This window comes from Lytechinus variegatus, chromosome 10, assembly GCF_018143015.1.
Source record: "Lytechinus variegatus isolate NC3 chromosome 10, Lvar_3.0, whole genome shotgun sequence".
NCBI classification, from domain to species: Eukaryota; Metazoa; Echinodermata; class Echinoidea; order Temnopleuroida; family Toxopneustidae; genus Lytechinus; species Lytechinus variegatus.
Genome location: NC_054749.1, coordinates 36,194,734 through 36,214,022, shown reverse-complemented (window position 1 = coordinate 36,214,022; position 19,289 = coordinate 36,194,734). Strand labels below are relative to the sequence as shown.

Sequence of the window (19,289 nt, the reverse complement as noted above, 5' to 3'; positions counted from 1 at the left end):
GCAAAAAAAACTAAAAGGTAGTGGTTTGGCAATCGATAAATCGCTAACTGCTAGTAATCAAGAATTGCTCTGGCAGTGTCTGGTCAACCAAAACACCAAAAAGTAAAGGATGCATGGGTACGCGACGGAATAATCACAGCCCTATAGCTTGTACACGGTCTTGAGAACAATTAAGCGGCACAATATGATCTGGACAAATTATAAACAATCAACGAAAAGTATAAACCGTGTGAAATAAACTGACATAATGTAAATTACTACACACCATATTTCCCTGATTTCTGTATAATCTTAGATGTTTTCTTATTTTGTTATTTTTACTTATTAGGTTTTAGTGAGTGATGATGAGTGTGTGCATTTCCTGTTTCCCTTTAGTAATCTCTCTGAATGTGAGTTTGGTAATCTATTCCAGTAAAAACATCTTGATTGATGATAGTAGTATTTTTTATGATGAAAGCGATGATTTTGGTGACCATTTTGATACTATCGATCCTGACCGGAATACCGATATATTTGATGTCAATAATAAGTATTGGCTATACCTGAAGAATTTAAAGCAAATCAAGAAATGAGTGACAACTGGATTTGATCTTAGTTTAATCCATTTAAATTCTAGAAGTATGTATAAGAATTTTGTTGCAATTCCTGATTTCATATGCGAATGAAATTGTTAATTTTCTGTGTACGGATTTAGCGAGACTTGGATACATGAGCGTATGTGTGTGTGTGTGAGGGTGTGTGTGTTCTCATCGAGATCATAAACCTGTTTAATGAACGCTTTTCAACCCATGGATTGCTGAAATTGACTGCTATTCATCAACATCGTCTTTTTATTATTATTATCATTCATTCGGCATAATCAAACATATAAACAACATATACAAACAATAGGATAAGGAGAGTCACATGGATGCCGGGAAAGGAAAAAGATTAACTAAATAACTATAACCCGAAGGTCTTCCTTTCCAATCCTTGTGACTTTACAAAGATAACATGCATGTAACACAAAATAGTAAAATACAACTATACAGTTGTTGAAGATGACAACAAATTAAATTAGAATCAAATAAAGAATCAAGAAGAAGTGTCAACCTGGGTAGAAGTAGAGCTCATAAGAACAATAAAAAAAAATAATAATAATTAAATGTGAGCACGTGCCCAGATTGACACAGTATGAATGAAGAGGGCGCTGTGGAATAAAATGATTTAGCATGTACATGTATATATTATTCAAAACAAAAAATGTATACTATTCAAAACAAAAAAATGTATACAAAATGATTGACATATAAATTAAGTTTTATTAAACCCTATACATGTAGGCTGAGAAGCCAACACTATGATTGAGACAAGAGATTTCTCCCCCCCCCCAATATGACCCCCAAAAACAAGTATTATAAATTTATTGATGTAGCCTATACTGAGAATGATTATGATTAATGTAAGGAATTTTGGAACTATTAACTTCACGGACATTTCAACTCATTACAGTGACTCTTGATTGAGAAATTTCCATTTTTGTAAAGCTCGCTGAAATATGCGCAGAAATGCTGGTTTTCACACTGTGTCAATTAAGGGGAAAGGGCGAAATAAGACTTACCCTGCGAAACATTTCTCATACATTTCCCTTGCACTTTTTGAATAAAATGGATACATTCAAGCATTTTGTAATTCTGCCACCCAAAATGAAATGTCAATATAATACTCAGCACAACCTTTACTCTTTTTGTGCCAGCTGGATATGAGGACTACATAACTGAATCTGAACAAAAGTTTAAAATCAGACATCTCCAGCATTTTTTCATTAAATTTTATCATTTAAAGTGGGTTTACATATATTTTTTCATTTAATACTTGTTCTCCACACTTTTCCCAAGATCAATAATGATTAACAAAATGAAAATCAAGCCTAAGTGATTTCGTGTAAACTACAGCTCAGTGAAAAACAAATATCGTCTCGATGGCCTCGGTGTGTGGAGGAGTGGGGTGGGGCGCAGTGCACTCTTCGAAGCGTTCTGGGCAAGGAAACAAGTTAAAAGGGTAAGGGATATCTTCAAATCAATTTTACCAGCTAAATTCCATGTGTTCTTCATGATTAAGGTCTACATTGTTCGCATAACTATTTCAAAGTTCTGCGCAAATATTTTTTCACTAATTTTTTCAAAAGTAAGTGGTGCTCACTCAAGGGGAAATATTTTTCGACAGTTATATCGTCATTTGCTAAAATGGTACTGTACCAATGTTAAAATGCGGAAAAAATCTTCAGGATATTACACATACATAATTTTACAGGATTTTTTTCTAAGTGTAAACTTTTTTTTGATAGGCCTACGCACTGTATAGAGACCCACATACAAACATTTATGATTTCAAAACATGTGGGAACATGCTTCAACTCCCTATTATTACAAATATAGATCAAAAGGTGTCCACGTTGGCATGGAAGGATCAACGAGAGGAGAGGCTTAATTATTATTATAGTCCGGGAGCAAGGACCTGTGATGTGAAAAATGAGTTCGTACAATCCACACAACAGAAAATGTTTGATACCATAAGAGGTAGTTAGTATGGACCCTCTAAATCACTGCTATATAGGCAAGCGGCGAGAGGCCAAAATTTGGGATTTAATCCCCCCCCGACTGGATCAAAGCAAAAACATGCATTATTTTGAAGGAAAGTTTTTGAATTTTTCAGAACTGAGAGTTAAAGGTGTCGCAGAGTGTAGCTTTACCATAGAAACCAGCCTTGAATAGGCCACGCCAATTTTTGTGATAAATGCAAAGCAGGAACGTATTATTTATATTTGCTAGTTAATGATATTAATTTATATACAAATATAGAATTTACAAGGATACAAATCACTACAGATTGAATGATATGATAACGCCTAGCAACCAAATATATATTTCATACATATTTGATTTCAAAACTGTTGCCTAGCAACATTATTTTCCCTAGCAACCATATTCACTTTTCAATATTCTTTAATTTTTACCAGATTAATTCATTTTATCACATTTTTAAGTTTTTAATTTGTAAAAACAAATGAAAAAGGTGAATTTTGATGAAAAAGTGATAAGACTAGGATGTATAATGCATATATAACGAAGCTTCGGAATTACGAATGTATGCGAAATTGCCTATACCTCGATGTTCGTAAATCCGAAAACGTAAAAGGGTTCGTTAATTTGTGGCGTCATTCCGAGGGTTCGGTACTCCGAAAAGGAAATAAGGTTCGATGTTCGGAAGGTTTTAGTCCAAAAACGAAGTAAGGTTCGTTGTTCCGAAGGTTCGTTAATCCGAAAACATAATAAGGTTCATTGTTCCGAATGTTCGTTAATCATTACGTTTTTGGCAGGCGCGGATCCAGGAGGGAGCTTGCTCTTTATTTAAATCAAAAACGTGCTTAGACTGTCCAGTTTTAGGGTTCGGAATATCACAAATTTTGAGCTCGCGCTTCGCACTCTCATTATTACATTGATGATACTTGTATCCTCTTCACTAATCACTAAAAACAGTCCTAATTGAGTTCCTTTTCACGTTACTATAATAAAATCTCGGCTCCCGCTTCGCGCTCGCATTGTTTAGTAGGATACTTATCTTTTTTCATGATTATAAAATCTGGTCAGAATCTTGAGTTCTAGGGACATAAAATATCAAATAATTTTAGCTCGAGCTTCGCGCTCGCATTAAGTCCACATGAGATACCTTATCTTGTTTATTACAATAAAAATTATCATATACTTAAAACTTCAGTCTTTTTTAGGTAGGACTACCCCCTGAAAAACTAACAAAAAATAAGATTATAGCGGCCAATCGAGAAAAATGTTGATGAAAATATTTTTCGCCCCCCCCCCTATTGGCGAAAGCTGGATCCGCCTCTGTTCGGACTAACGAACCTTCGGAATTACGAACCTCATTTCGTTTTCGGATTAACGAATCTTCGGAATTACGAACCTCACTTTGTTTTTGGACTAACGAACCTTCGGAATTACGAGCCTCACTTTGTTTTCGGACTAACGAACCTTCGGAATTACGAACCTCATTTCGTTTTAGGACTCACGAACCTTCGGAATTACGAGCTTTCGGAAATACGAACCTTCGGAAATAAGAACCTTCGGAATATCCGAACCTTCGGAATAACGAAGCTTCGGAATTACGAAGCTTCGAAATTACGAATGTATGCGGACAATACAACAACTTAATAACAAGAATGCTGAATACCTTCAACATTCGACACACATTGCTTATGATTTTGCATCATTGCCAGTCATGATAAATCCAAATTTAATGTATTGAGCGTCATAATTTCTTACAGTTACATTCAGAGACTTTTTTATTTATTTATTTCACATATTTAAAAAGGGTGGCCCAATCAGTACAAACACTGGTTTTCGTTGGGGCCCTTTAATTACAAAGTAGATACACATAGTATATACAGATATAGCAAAATTATAAATACAAACTTATGTATACTAAAAACATTTTCAGTTTGTTTCCTCCCTCGCCCTTTTTAAATCGCTTAAAAAAGGTCAATTTTGATGAAAGTATGTTTTCGTGAAATTTGAACACAAAAAGTGCCATGATCAGACCAGTGTTTGTACTACTATTAATATTCATGAAAATTTCTCACGGTAGCTGCCATTTTGGATTTATGCAAATTAGACAACTTTCAACTAAATGGATTTTTCTGGACTTTTAGTATGTCATTTTAGGGACTTCATGAAAATGCACTGCGTTGAAAAATATTCTATTGCAATTTGCCTGCGGTCAAACCTTATTTCTCGTGGACTATTAGGCCTACATGTATACAAGTAATATAATGTAAACATGATTTTTTTTCTGCTACATTGAATCACAATAGCATGATCAGTGAAACTAACTCCTTACTGACAGACGTCATAGGAGATAACATTATCACCCTGGAGTCGGTTTGTTGTGGTAACTGTAGTATAAGATGAATGTTAATTCAGTCCAAACATATGAGTTGCAGGGAATTCTGGAACATAGTCTTTGATAGCCTCTGTGTTAGCATTTCTGTAATCCAACAACTGTTCCATACATTGAATAGCAATGGGATCATACGACATGTGGAACTTATTTGCAAAGAGGTGGCGAGCATGGGCTAGATGTTGAACATATCCCGCTCCGAAGATGCAGATGTTTCTCGCGTATTTACCAACACATTCAGGTGTCTTGAAAGTGTTCTTCCAGTGGATAAACCTGACAGTGCTATTCCAAGATGACTTGGTGTACCCTCCAGGAACACCAGGTATCCTGTGGAGTGTCACCCAGTAGTGTTCATCAGGACTGAAAGTGTCTTCACTGTATTTCAATAGGTCTATAGCTGTTTGGTTGTGGATGACGTAGTTAGCAAACTCCCTAGTGGCAGCATAGTAGGCATTGCCAAAGAAGAACCGGAAGTCTTGCGGAGGTGGTGGCTTTGGGACATCCTTCATCTTGATCATCATGTTATTTCGGAATTCATGGTGTATGCGAGTCCGGTGATCAAACCAATCTGGTGCTAGGATACCAGGGATGTCATTATATCCTTGGAAAGCCTTCAACTGATGAATGATCTCCAGATTGGTTTTGAGTGGAAAATCTTGTGCACAAAGGTTCAAGACATAGTTCCAAGGTTCTGGTCTTTGCAGGAGATCTGACATGCAATTGATGTCTGCTTGAAGACGACTAGAATGAGCATAATTCACATTGACTGTCTTTGAGGCAATGAAAACATTTGGAAAGCATTCAGCTAGGGATCGAACAGAATCCTGAAATAATGAAGGTGACTTTGCATCTGGATGGATACAGTATACATTCTGAGGCTGATACACTGCACGGAGTAATCTTTCAAGTTGTGAGGATTCTGAGTGGGTGACTATAATGTATGCTATTGGAAACTCTTCTTCTTCCTTTGATCTTGGGAATACCGGATATCTTCGTTTACTACGGTAATGCTCACAGTCACTGGTCCAGTTCTTGACTTCAACATCTGTTGGTATCTTTTTTCCATTTGTCTTCAACATCTTTGTTGCCATGGTAATAGACTGACGATCTCCTCGTATTATGGCTGCACAGTTAACAGGATAGTGTTTATGATGAGAAGAAACAAAAGATGAGTTCCATTTCCCGTCGTCAAAGAGCTTTTTAGCTTTCACCTGGAGATCAGAACTATTTGGCTGTTGCACATCCACCTTTTTTGTTCTCAATGAATCATAAACGTTGCTTTTGTTTGTACCAAAGCAGGGCCCGCTGGGAGAACAGTTTTTGGAACTGAAGTGGCTACCCTGGGTAAATATGACGCTATTATTGTTATTATTACTATTATTACCAAAAATCGGACTTTCCATTATTGACTTTTTGTCTGAAGTATCTTTTTCTGAGTTGTAAACTGTATGGTATTTCTGGTAAACTTGGTATTGGATGACATAAAGCACAATAATTGCAATGCCCGTCCATAACACGGATGCCCATGATAAACTCAACGAGAGTCGACTGCTCACTCTACGTGCTTTCCTTGCGACGATCATGGTATTTTCAGCAGGTTTCTCACATTAAAAAATTAACTTGTAATCCATGGAGTCCATTCCGTCTCCTACAAAAAGGAGGAGAGGAGAAGAAATGGGATAAAAAGGAGAACGAAATAAGGAAAAAAATTAGAAGAGGGAAGGGGGATATGTTGATTATAGAATTATGTGAGAAAACAGGGAAGAAGTAGATAAGGCAAAGAAGAAGATTAAGGGCGAAGGAGAGAAAAAGGAAAAAAAAAAATTTTCAAAAATGAAAAGTGGGAAAAAAAAACAAGTATTTATAGAGAAAAAAACAGGAGAAATGTAGATTATGAAGAGGAAAACGATGAATTAGAAGGGGGAGGAGAGGAAGAATAAGAAGACAATATGAAGACATAGATATATTAAGTTGCATTTTGCTCTAATCACACATTCATGAAACAAACATCGTAAAATGCAAAAATGGAATTTCTTATACCGAATGCTGAAAAACATGGAATTGCTTGTCATTGAAACTAAACCTGCAAACGTCTTTCTTATACGAATATAAAACTTCTTGTGACTAACTAGGATGAGTGTATATGAACAAGAAGCTGCCACAATTATGATCATCATTCCAAATACGGATTATACTTATGATGTATTTCTTAGCTTTCGATATGTGACTCATTTCTTCATAAATTGTGTTCGTTGGTCAAACAACTGTCGGACAGTTATACCCTCGACGTCTTTAACATGTTACTATAACCAAATTATTTTGACAATCGTAAGAAATTCAACTGTGCTTACCTTGTTACATGATCAACGAACACCGGGAAGCCTCTGGATATTAATTCCCAACTCAGATCACTTAATTTATTCACCAACCGCCGCTGTTTTCTACTTGTATTTATAATAGTATAGTTCCTCAATACATAGGCCTAATATTTTCGACCAGTACGCATATAGAGAACACGTTACACCTTAAACTGGATGAACAATGGATTATCGACCCGGATGATCGATTGGAAAACCATATACAGTCCTCCGGTCGTATACAATAAATGAAGTCTCGAACTTGTTAAAGGCCGGAGTAAACCTTCTATAGTTGAAAGTTAAAAGCCATTCACTGCTAGTTGCCACAGTAACTAGCCTCACCCGAGCCAATCAAAGATCACGAAAATCAGCGGTGGAAGTTGTCGGCGGACAAAATGTTAATGAAGTATAATGAGATATCCCCCTCGGCGCATATTTCTATGATATTTCAAACGCTTTTTCAACAATATGTATTCCTAAATCAAAAAAGATGCATCAAAAATTAAATATAATTTCTATATAAAAAGATTTTAGTTTTTAGTAGTCTGGTGATCTCAAATCACACAATGCCAGGAGTGTACAAGTTGGGCCTATAATTTTTAGTCAAGAAGTTGTCGTGGCGCATGGCGACTTAAAGATGTGTAGCTCTGTCGACTTCCAAAGTACCTCCTGTAATAAACAGATGAGTTTTTAAAGACTTTATGGTACATTATTTGATATAATTGGCAGTATCCACATCAGTAATGGTTCAGAACCAAACACAGCAACATATTTCATTTACCAAAAACCAACGATTCATGTATACGGCAAATGAGACAAGTCAACTTCATTCTCGCCATCTTGTCAAGTTGAACTACACTTAAAGATTCAAGAAGTTGATTTCATTTCAATACCAAGCTACCATGTAGGATCGATACATTTTATTGGAAAATCAATCCGCACAGTTACAAGTGAGATCATTGATCATGATAATCCCAATAACTGAGCTTGAACTTTAGAATAAGTCTATCCACTTTTACCTTATTTTTTTCTATCGAGCCCTGCGTACTAGATAGATTACACTGATCACGACCTGGGCTCTATATATAGTCTACTCTTATCCCCTCTTTATTTATCATAATAATTGTATTCTAGGCTTTTGTTTGTAATTATCATGATTATGAAAAAATATCTGAATCCAATCTCAGACATTTTTTAAAGGAATGAGCCAGCCTTCTTACGTATGATCGCCGTTTCTTCAGCAAACATGCATCATTTTTGCGAAACTTAATGACCTGAGAAATAAAAAAATGTTGTGCGTGAAATGATAGTAACTATTATATTAGGTATTGAAATAAACCGTTTTAAATTAAATAAATGTTGGAAAATAAATAGCCTGAGCATCATTTTCTTTCTGGGACACATTGTACGTAGGCCTATTGTTCATCTTTAAGAAAAAAAAAGCTCAATGAAATATCTGTCTTTTGATTATCATTTATTGTAATATTATCACAACAACGATATCTATAGCGGCTGAAAAGCCGAATTGCATTACCCTTTACAATCATTTACATAAAAATACAATCAACGTCAAGTAACAAAAGCTCAATTTACACAAATTCTACATTATAAGAAATATTAAAACACATAGAAAGGTTATTTATCATGTTGGGGGCGCATGTGTTAAATTATGACATTCATCCCCATCATGATAAATCGAAATTGAAAATATTGGCAAATGGTTTATGATATTTCACTTACATCATGATAACAAAGCTCATCTTCTTCATTTTTATACCTAATATGATGGTTACTCTTATTTCACGCACAGCAATTTTTTTTTGAAATTTTCAGGTCATTGAGTTTCGCAAAAATGATGCATGTTTGCTGAAGAAACGGCGATCATATTATCACAGGGTCATTTTGTTAAAGTGGAGCTATAGGCACTTTTCATGGATTCACTGTAGTACCATATCGCATGTTACACTGGCGAATTGGTGGGGACTTGGCCGGATCCATAGTTTTCACCCTGAAGAAAAAGGAGATATCGAAAAAGGAAAGCGTTGGGAAAAGTATAGTTTTCTGAATATTATCGAAAAATTTATCACTAAATTTGATTTTTTTTTTAATAAAAAGACTCATGATTATTTTTTATTTTTCATTTCATTTCTTTTGTTTCTGCAACTTTTTGAAATACAAAACAAGAAGGAAAATACATAGTACACAACAAAATATTTAACAATGAAAAATATGAACATGATTGCATTTTTTATGACGAAAATAATTCTAGAAGGTTGCAGGGGGTGCCACTTTAAGCATAGCTTCACTGTGTGGCAACCCCGGAAAAAAACAATTTCTTAATGTAAAAGTGTATAGGTGCAAAATGAAGGGGGCGGGATGAGGGAAAAAGCGCTTGGTCCTTACAATGTATTCAGATTTTGATTCGTGTTTTTTTTTCTTGAAAGTATATATGTTATAGTTGACAAAGACAACGAATACATGTATATTTTTATTTAATTCAGAGAGTATTCATTCAGTAGTAATTTCTTAATACCTAAGGGAGGAATGAATTTCGTCTCTTTGCGTGAGTCTGGCAATGTATTCCAAATGTCGGGCCCTTGATGACTGAGTGTTAGTATGTGCTAGTAGTGTCTTGTGATTATTTAAATGAATGTTATGATGAGTTCGTGTTGGGTACGAATGTAAATTGTTATTATATTATAATATATGAAAGGAAATCGGTAAACACGGGGGAAGCAGTTTGTAATGATATCTAAACAGTATTTATGTCATATATCTTAGATGTTTTCAAACGATAAAAAAGAGGATCAGTGTGTGACAGATGTGTTGATTTTGTACAGATCCTAACGGCTTTCTTTTGAATTAGAAATAAATGGTCGAGTTTGGTTTTACCACATTTTCTCCAGATTAGGTTGCAATAATTGATGTATGGTATATTGTAGGCCTATATCATATAAGGGCAAAAAATATCTTAGTTTGTATAATATTCCAATTCCATAAGCTATTGATGACGATATATTGGTTACATGCTGGTTCCATGATAAATAGCTTAGTTTGTATAATATTCCGAATCCTTAAGCTATTGATGATGATATATTGGTTACATGCTGGTTCCATGATAAATGTTTGTCTATTGTAACTCCAAGGAATTTTACATATTCTTTTTTTTATCTATGGGTATTTTATCAATTGATTGTTTGTGGACAATACTCATTCCTGTAAGTAGTTTGAAAATTAATGCAATAAGTTTTAATTATGTTTAGAGATAACTTGTTACATTTGATTAAACCACGAGGATTTTTTTTTTAAATTCTAAATTCATTATATTGATTAATTCATCGTTATTTCTGTGAGATAACACAATGTTCGTATCATCAGCATATAGTTAGAATGAATGAAAGAATTGAGGAAGAAATTACTATGTCGTTAATGTAAGCCAATATAAAAAACACAGTAAAGGTCCTAAAATTAAACCTAGTGGCACTCCGCAGTTAATATAAGACAAAGGAGATTTAACATCATTAATAGAAACGAACTGTTGTCGATTTGATAGATAGCTTTTAATCCAAGACCAAGCAACTCCCCGTATTCCGTAATTATATAATTTATGAAGTAAAATGTTCAATGGTGTCGAAGGACTTACTTAGGTCCATGAATAAAGGGATTGTATGATTTCTTTTGGAAAGAGAGTTTTTAACTTTTTTAAGAAGTTAACTTACTGCATAATCAGAAGAGATATTATTTTCCTAAAGCCAAATTGGGCTGGTGTACGAATTTCATGTATAAATGATAACAAAGAATCCAATCGTTTACACACAATTTTCCCCCAATATTTTGGATATACAATATCCAAATAATTAGTAACTTTAGTCGGGTCGTCTTCCTTTTAAACTTGGACAACTTTTATTTTTAATAAATCAGGACAACACCCTTTCAAGAGTGATAAATTAAAGATATGCTCTAATGGAGAGACAATGGTAAACATTACATACTTTAAAAGTGTTGTGCTTATTATCCTTTTGATTTTTTTATGTTACACTTCGACTATCCTAAGTATTTCATGAAGAACTTTTCGAATAATACGCATTGTATTTGGGTTGGGATCGTAGACATAGTCCGCAAAACGCTTATTATCACTTCTTATTTTTGAAGCATAGTCAGAACCGATGTTCGTGAAAAAAGTTTTTCAACTTATATGTGATTAAATTTTGTTTATCAATTTCATTATAACATTCCACGTTGCATTCAAATTCCCTTTTGCATTTTCCATCTCTTTATAGAATAAAATACATTTTCCAAGTTCGAATTTCTCCGGGCCGTTCAGTGTATTGCGATATACTTCTCATACCTAATATGATCAGATCGATTAGAAACATGTGATCTATAAAGTTTATTTCGTTTTAATATAAAATCCCTCGAGTAATCCATGGATTTCTGATTTCATTGCTCATTCACTCGAAACGTTTTAGAAATTTCCCCAAACGATATCGTTGGCCCCCTCAAAATCTGTGGCTCATCGCACAACTGACTTTTTCACTTTTGAATAACAATAAAAGTTCTTTCATATGAATATTTCGTTTGAATGATCAAAGTAAAATGATGCCTTGAACTTTTTATTCATTATATTTTCTCTTTATAGCAACTGCATTGTGAGAAGCCATGAACAAAATCGGCCTATTCTTTTGTTGGGAAAAATAGCTTAAACCACACAACGAGGGTTGAAAATATCGTTATGTGTGATATTATAAAGCATTTTGCTGTGAGTGTATGCTGTGGAGTATACAGTGCGATATCGGTTCTTTCTAGGTGTGTCGAAGGCAAGGGAGAGAACGAAGGTTTACATCATGACCGAGTTCCTTAATTCAACATCAATCGCTGCTTATGCAGTGGTTATCACCGCAGTGATCGCTATCTTAAACATGGTAAGAAATGCCATGAACAAGAGAGAAGAAAATGATGCGATTGCTAAAAGTGGAGGGCGAAGTCTTCCAGGACCATGGGGTCTTCCTATTATTGGTAACATGCTGTCCGTAGACACAAACAACCTTCATCTATCTATGATCAAGCTCGCCAAGGACTATGGAAACGTGTACAAGCTTCAGCTAGGTAGCCGTCCAGTCCTTGTCTTAAATGGATTTGAAGCCATCAAACAGGCATTGATTGAGCAACCAGTCGTCTTTGCAGGTCGACCTGATCTCTATACCTTCAATCTCATTAACAGTATGAGTATCTATGGCCCAGCTCTTGCCTTCAAAACACATAGCGAGCAATGGAAGCTACATCGAAGTCTTGCCGAGAACTCTATCCGGCATTTCTCTGAAGGTGGTCGAGCACAGTTCTTTGAGGATCTGATGAAAGGTGAAGCAGAAGAACTTGTAGGACACCTGAAGGCTTCCCGGACCGAAGGAATATCCGCTATTCAACGTCTACTTCGTTTGTCTGTGACCAATCTCAGCCTTTCGTATTTATTCAGTAAACGTAGTTCCTATGATGACAAGACCCTCGCAGATATTCTCTCTTTGACATCTGATTTCGAAAAGCCTTCTGGGAGTGGGAGTGCCTTGGACTTCTTTCCTTGGCTAAGATATATAACTACCAAATCTGTGACCCCATTGAAGAACTTTCGGAAGAGGTTTGGAGAAATCCTAGTTGGAGTCATTGAAGAACATGATTCTATGTATGAGTCTGGATCTGAACGAGATATCATGGGACATCTAATTACCACAGGGCGCAACAGTGAGGACGAACTTCAACGGTTAGGGTTGAACGGAAAGGCACTTTACCAAAGCGCCTTTGACTTTTTCCCAGCTGGTACCGAGACCATCTTGGCTACTTTAGAATGGATGATGGTTTACATGGTCACCCATCCTGAAGTGCAGTCTGATGTCCAACTCGAGATCGATAACATCGTAGGTCGTGATCGTTTGCCTTCATGGAGTGACCGTGACAAGCTTCCGTTGACTCAGTCATGCCTTCTTGAAATACAGCGTCACGCAGCAGCAGTTCCTTTTGCAGTACCTCACAGTACAACCAGAGATACAGTACTTGATGGATACTACATTCCTAAGGACATGCTAGTCTTTGTTAGTCTCTACTCAGCTCATTTTGATCCTGATGTCTGGGACAAACCCGAAGAATTCAATCCCCGTCGTTTTCTAACACTAGACGGAAAACTTGACGAGGAAAAGACCAAGCTTGCTATTCCATTCAGTCTCGGAGTGAGACGGTGTGTGGGATCAGGTCTGGCTCGGATCAAACTTTTCACCTACTTCACCACATTCCTGCATCAGCTTAACTTCAGATGTCCAGATGGTGAGAAAGGAAGTATCGAGCCTGGCTCCCTTGGATTCCCAAGACGTCCTAAGGTTTTCAATGTGCAGATCGATCCAAGATAAGCGCCCTCTAACGTCATACTGGAAAATCAAATGATTTATTGAAATTGAATTGAAACTTTATTTACCACAATCTTCATAAAAACATACAAATCAAAAAGTATAATATTTCAATAAAATACATTATGACAAAAGTGAGTATATTTAAGAATAGTGGAAGGATCACTGAAAAATTACAAGGAACTTATAAGTTAATGATCCTGGAATTAACACAAAACAACACAATTAAAAAACAAATGCAGTAAGGAAATACAGATCAAACATAACATAAATATACAAAGTCTATATCAGTATTACTATTAGTTTTAGACTTTCTGCATGAAATGTATTTTTAAATGTCTTTTAAAGCTTTGAAGGGTTTTGCACTGCTTGAAATTTTAAGGGATCTTATTCCAAATAATGGGACCCCTACATAAAAATATGTTGTTTGAGAAAGAATAATGGCCATATATTGCACGAGTATCAGCTGAGTTTCTAGTATTATATGTATGTATATCTCTACTGGTTTGGAAAATGTTGTCAAAATTATTAGGCAAAAGGTTGTTATAATAGGAATACATAAAAACAGATAATTGAAAATCATGTAGTAATGAAATTGGGAGTATATTTATATTCAAGAAAAGAGGTCTGCTATGACTTAGAAAGGGTTTATGGCATATTATACGAACTGCTCTCTTTTGGAGAAGAAAGATGCGGTTCAGTAAGTGTTGCTTGCAGGATCCCCAAACAATATTGCAATAAGATATGTAAGGTAAAATCAATGAATTATACAATGTAAGAAGAATATTTTGTGGTAAAATGTCTTTAAGTTTACTCATTATTCCTATTGTTTTGGAAACTTTCCTTAAAACCTCATAAACATGTGTCTTCCATTTCAAATCCTTGTCTATACTTATTCCTAAAAATTGTGTAGTATTTACATGTTGAATTAAATTGCCATTAATATATATATTTACTTCTTTTGCACTATTTTTTGGAGCATTGAACAGCATTACATGGGTCTTTTCATAATTAAGTTGTAATTTATTCGCTTCAACCCATTTGCTAACCTTTAAAAGTTCAGAGTTTAAGCTTTGAGTACGACATTCCACATCATTGTGTTTATAAAATATATTTGTGTCGTCTGCAAATAAAAGACAATTTAATAGTGGAGAAACTGAATTTAAATCATTGATGTAAATAAAAAAAAGTATGGGACCGAGGATTGATCCTTGCGGAATACCGCAAGAAACAGTCTGATAATTAGAGTTTTTAGAATTGAACACTGTTAATTGTTTACGGTTACTCAAATAACTGTGAAATAAATTTAAAGTAACACCACGGATTCCATAATGAAAAAGTTTTTTAAAAGCATTTTGTGATTTATGGAGTCAAATGCTTTTTTGAAGTCTAAGAACAGTCCAATAATAATCTCTTTGTTTTCAATTGCTTTAGATACACTCATTAAAAAATCTAAGATGGCATGATGAGTGGAATGTCCAGCTCTGAAACCAAATTTGTTTACTACAAAGAATTTTGTTTTTATCAAGAAAGTTTTGAAGTCGTGTATAGATGCATCTTTCAAAAATTTTCGAAAATAGTGGTAGTAAGGAAATAGGTCTGTAATTTGTAAATAAATCTTTTGGTCCCTTTATATGTATAGGAATAACTTTAGCAACTTTCAGACCTTGAGGTACAATACCCTTTTCGATACATAAATTAAAAATACTGCACAGTGGTTTAGAAATGACATGTATTACTCTTTTGACAACGGTGCAATCAATAGAGTCAAAACCAGGAGCTTTTCCATTTTTGAAAGATGTAACAATATTAATTATTTCTTTTTCTGTAATAGGTAAAAATTAAGCTGTATAGGCACAACTTTTACCCAAGAATGATTCAAAGTTGTTGCAAGTGTTACTATTATTCATTCCAGCTATTTCATGACCAATGTTCTTGAAATAATCATTGAAACCTTCAGCGATATTCTTGGATTCACTAATAAGTGTACCATTACATTGGAATACAGAGGTGTTTTTATATTTAGTCTTTGAAAAGTGAATCGGTGTTTGATCCCGTGTATGATTACACAACAAATGTTTGTCATATTGTCGTATTATGAAGAACATGAATTGTTATATATTTTCATTGTAGCCTAAACTTTAAACTATTTGTCAACAACGAATAATTGTAATGATTGTAGGCCAATGGATCTTGGCAGGAACCAATAATAACTTCCCTAGTTAAGTAACACTTTAGCTACTGTGCACCCTGAACTAACACAAACACAGAACAAGAAAAACGAAAACAAATTATATGAAAAAAAATCATCTTCAAGAAATTTATTGAAACACGTATATGATTATAAACCTTTTTTCATTTCTAAAAGTACTTAGGGTTCTACATCAGATCTGAATTCTTGCATCAAGGCAGTTCGTTCCTATTATTGTAATGTATTCATTGATAACGAACTATTGAAAACGGTCATGTTTGATAGGTTCCCAGGTTCAAAGCAATAGCAGTAATATTTTGAACAATGATGATGTTCATAAGTTAAAAAATGAGATTGTTTCATTTCTTTTTGTGATATGTGAGTTCATACTTTGGGATTTTTCGTATGTTATAAATGGCTGAAGTTGAGTTCATACTTTGGGATTTTCCGTATGTTATAAATGGCTGAAGTTCAGCCATTCATAACATACGGAAAATCCCAAAGTATGAACTCACATATCACAAAAAGATGAACTGTAATATTGGTGTGTATACTTCACAATGTTTAAAGTTTTACGTTCCTATTACGTTACCATGTTATGTATATTGTGGTGGTCGGGATTTTATTAAGACAAAATAAAGTACTATTATCATGCACCATAAGATTTTATCTAATTTTTGGATCCTCGCTATAATTTTATTATTGATATTTAAAGGTTTTCATGATGGTATGAATATCGCAGAAATTGATTCTGCGATAATGATAACGGACTATTGTAACCAGTCATGTTTAATAGGTTCCCAGGTTCAAAGCAATAGTAGTAATATTTTGAACAATGATGATATTCATAAGAATATTGATAACGATAATAATGTATTCGTCAATTGCTTAATGACTAAGAAAAATTGAGGTGGTATGACACGGTATGACTGCACTCTAAAAAATATTGGGTAAAAGTGCTCCATGAGGGTAATTATGTTTCCAACCAACATTGGGCATTTTTATTCATCCAGTGTGATGAAAGTTTTTCCAATTCTAAAGTAATTGCTGCTTATCTTTAATCTTATACTGGACAATATGCTTCCCGCATCGGGTAAAATAATGCCCAAAATAGGTTGGACACATAATTACCAACGTGGTGGTGAAAATTTTACCCAATATTTTTTACAGTGCGGCGTTTGTGGAGAATTTTCGTGAACGAAAATGTTTGTCTAGTAACTTCATCATTACTTTAATCACACAAATGATTTTTAACGTAATTAATTTACAAATTAAAAAAAATTATATTGTTTCATTTCTTTTTGTGATATGTGAGTTTATACTTTGGGATTTTCCGTATATTATACATGGTTGAACTGCAATAATGGTGTGTATATTTCATAATGCTCAAAGTTTTACTTTGTCTTATGTATATTGTAGTGTTGGTGATTTTATTAAGACAAAATAATGTACTATTATCATGCATCATAACTACATTTTAACTAATTTTGTGAGCCTCGATATAATTTGAAGGTTTTTATGATGGTATGAATATAGCAGAAATTGATTCTGCGAAATTAATAATGGGACTTATTGAAAACATTAAAGTTTAATAGGCTCCCAGGTTCAAAGCAATATTAGTAATATTTTTAACAATGATGACATTCGTAAGGATATTGATAACGATAATAATGTTTTCGTCAATAGATTAATGACTAAGAAAAATTGAGCTAGTATGACACGGTATGACTGGCGCTTGTGGGGAAATTTCACAAGAGAAAAATGTTTGTCTTAGTAACTTGATCATTTGATCACACAAATGATTATTACGTAATCAATTTACAATTTTAAATAATGAAATGGTTTCATTTCTTTATGTGATATGTGAGTTTATTATACTTTGGGATTTTCCGTATGTTAAACATGATTGAACAGTAATAATGGTGTGTATATCTCACAATGCTCAAAGTTTTACATTATGTCTTATGTCTATTGTGGTGTTGGGGTTTTATTAAGACAAAATAAAGTACTATTATCATACATCTTAAAATTTTATCTAAATTTTTGAGCCTCGTCATAATTATATCATTGATATTTGAAGGTTGCATGGTGGTATGAGTATCGCGGAAATTGTTCAGGGTACACCATTAACCCTAAAAAGACTGAGGGTCATGATGCCCCCTCCCCTCAGCGCTTCGCGCCATATTTCCGAAACGCAAGAAGATAACGCCGCAAAATTTTCACACTTTTTTTTTTAAGTCTGGCTCAACTTTTAAGACCATATTTTTGACATACGGGTATGGCATCGCGACTTCCACATGACTTTTTACGAGACAATGTCATGCCGAAAATGGCTGATTTTATACTTTGTGTAACAAGTCTATGAGCATGATGAGAGATGAAACTCGTAAAATGGTGATTATTTTTTTCGTTTTGATTGGTCTGTTGAATTAATTTACGGTATGATTTAGTTATCAAATGGTCTGTAATAATTTGTATTGAATAAAACAATGAAAAACAAAATATGAAAAACGAAGAAATGCATAAGAAATTCTAAAAATAATTTAAAAAATACATAAGGAAAAAATTCGCTTTTCTAATTTTTCTTTGTGGAAACCTTCAGTTTTTATACTGACTTGCTAACGTGCGTGTAAATTTCGGTGCGATCACGCGAACGGCGGAGAAGATAAGAAGGGGGCCATCATGCCCCCCCCCATTCCTCAATAATTCTCAAATAGCCTAGTTCTTTTATGGTTAAGTCCAGGAAGGACCGAGATAAACGTGGATAGAGAAAAAAGTGAAATAGAAAGGCGAGAAAGTGGAGATTAGAAAGTATAATATTCTTTTCGGAATGAGTGTAGCCCTTAAAATGGCTGTACACCAGAAAGAGTGGAAAGCTTGAGTAGTAGGCAGGGTGAGGGTCTTGAATAAAATACGACGTTTCGGGCAGGTTGCCTATCCGTCTTTATGAGAAAAAAAAACCCAAACTGTATTTAAAAAATACCCATAAATGTAAAAATTTCACCCTAATGTAGAATCGTACTTTACCCTCAGATGTAACAACTTCTAATCGTTTCGAAAAGTGTTTTACATAATGTAGGTATTTTGCCGGTTAGGTGTTTATACATTAGGGGATTCTTTTATTGTTTTTTTTTCTTTTCTTTTACATTTATTGGTGTAAAGCCTCCAACAAAAAATGATTGAAAAAGTACAAACATTAGATGGCGCTGTTCACCAACGGAATTTTGAAAGAAAAGTGAACAGAAAGGTAGTAACTTATCTCAATAAAATTATGTTTCTTCCAAAAGAATGACACGATACTAAATTGAAGACAAAAATAAAGAATAGAACATAACATTTTAATAAATGGAACATGTTTCGAGGTGTCGCACCTCATCCTCAGCCTGAAAATTATTAACA

At 34.4% G+C, this 19,289-nt stretch overlaps 2 protein-coding genes across 2 annotated transcripts; one reads left to right on the top strand and one right to left on the bottom strand.

Moving 5' to 3' along the window:
* Positions 1-4,696: 4,696 nt before the first annotated feature.
* LOC121423240 (N-acetyllactosaminide beta-1,6-N-acetylglucosaminyl-transferase-like) lies at positions 4,697-7,473 on the bottom strand. Its single transcript, XM_041618560.1, has 2 exons — positions 7,302-7,473; positions 4,697-6,598 (listed from the first exon to the last, which is right to left on the bottom strand). Exon 2 carries the CDS (start codon positions 6,531-6,533, stop codon positions 4,965-4,967), a length of 1,569 nt encoding a protein of 522 aa, XP_041474494.1. The 5' UTR covers positions 6,534-6,598; positions 7,302-7,473; the 3' UTR covers positions 4,697-4,964.
* A 4,493-nt stretch (positions 7,474-11,966) lies between these two features.
* On the top strand, positions 11,967-16,886 carry LOC121423317 (cytochrome P450 1A1-like). Its single transcript, XM_041618670.1, has one exon. It carries the CDS (start codon positions 12,152-12,154, stop codon positions 13,700-13,702), a length of 1,551 nt encoding a protein of 516 aa, XP_041474604.1. The 5' UTR covers positions 11,967-12,151; the 3' UTR covers positions 13,703-16,886.
* Positions 16,887-19,289: the final 2,403 nt, after the last annotated feature.

Excerpts from the sequence above, each read along its gene's own strand:
- LOC121423317 (XM_041618670.1), top strand. The coding sequence starts at position 12,152 with ATGACCGAGTTCCTTAATTCAACATCAATCGCTGCTTATGCAGTGGTT.
- LOC121423240 (XM_041618560.1), bottom strand. The coding sequence starts at position 6,533 with ATGATCGTCGCAAGGAAAGCACGTAGAGTGAGCAGTCGACTCTCGTTG.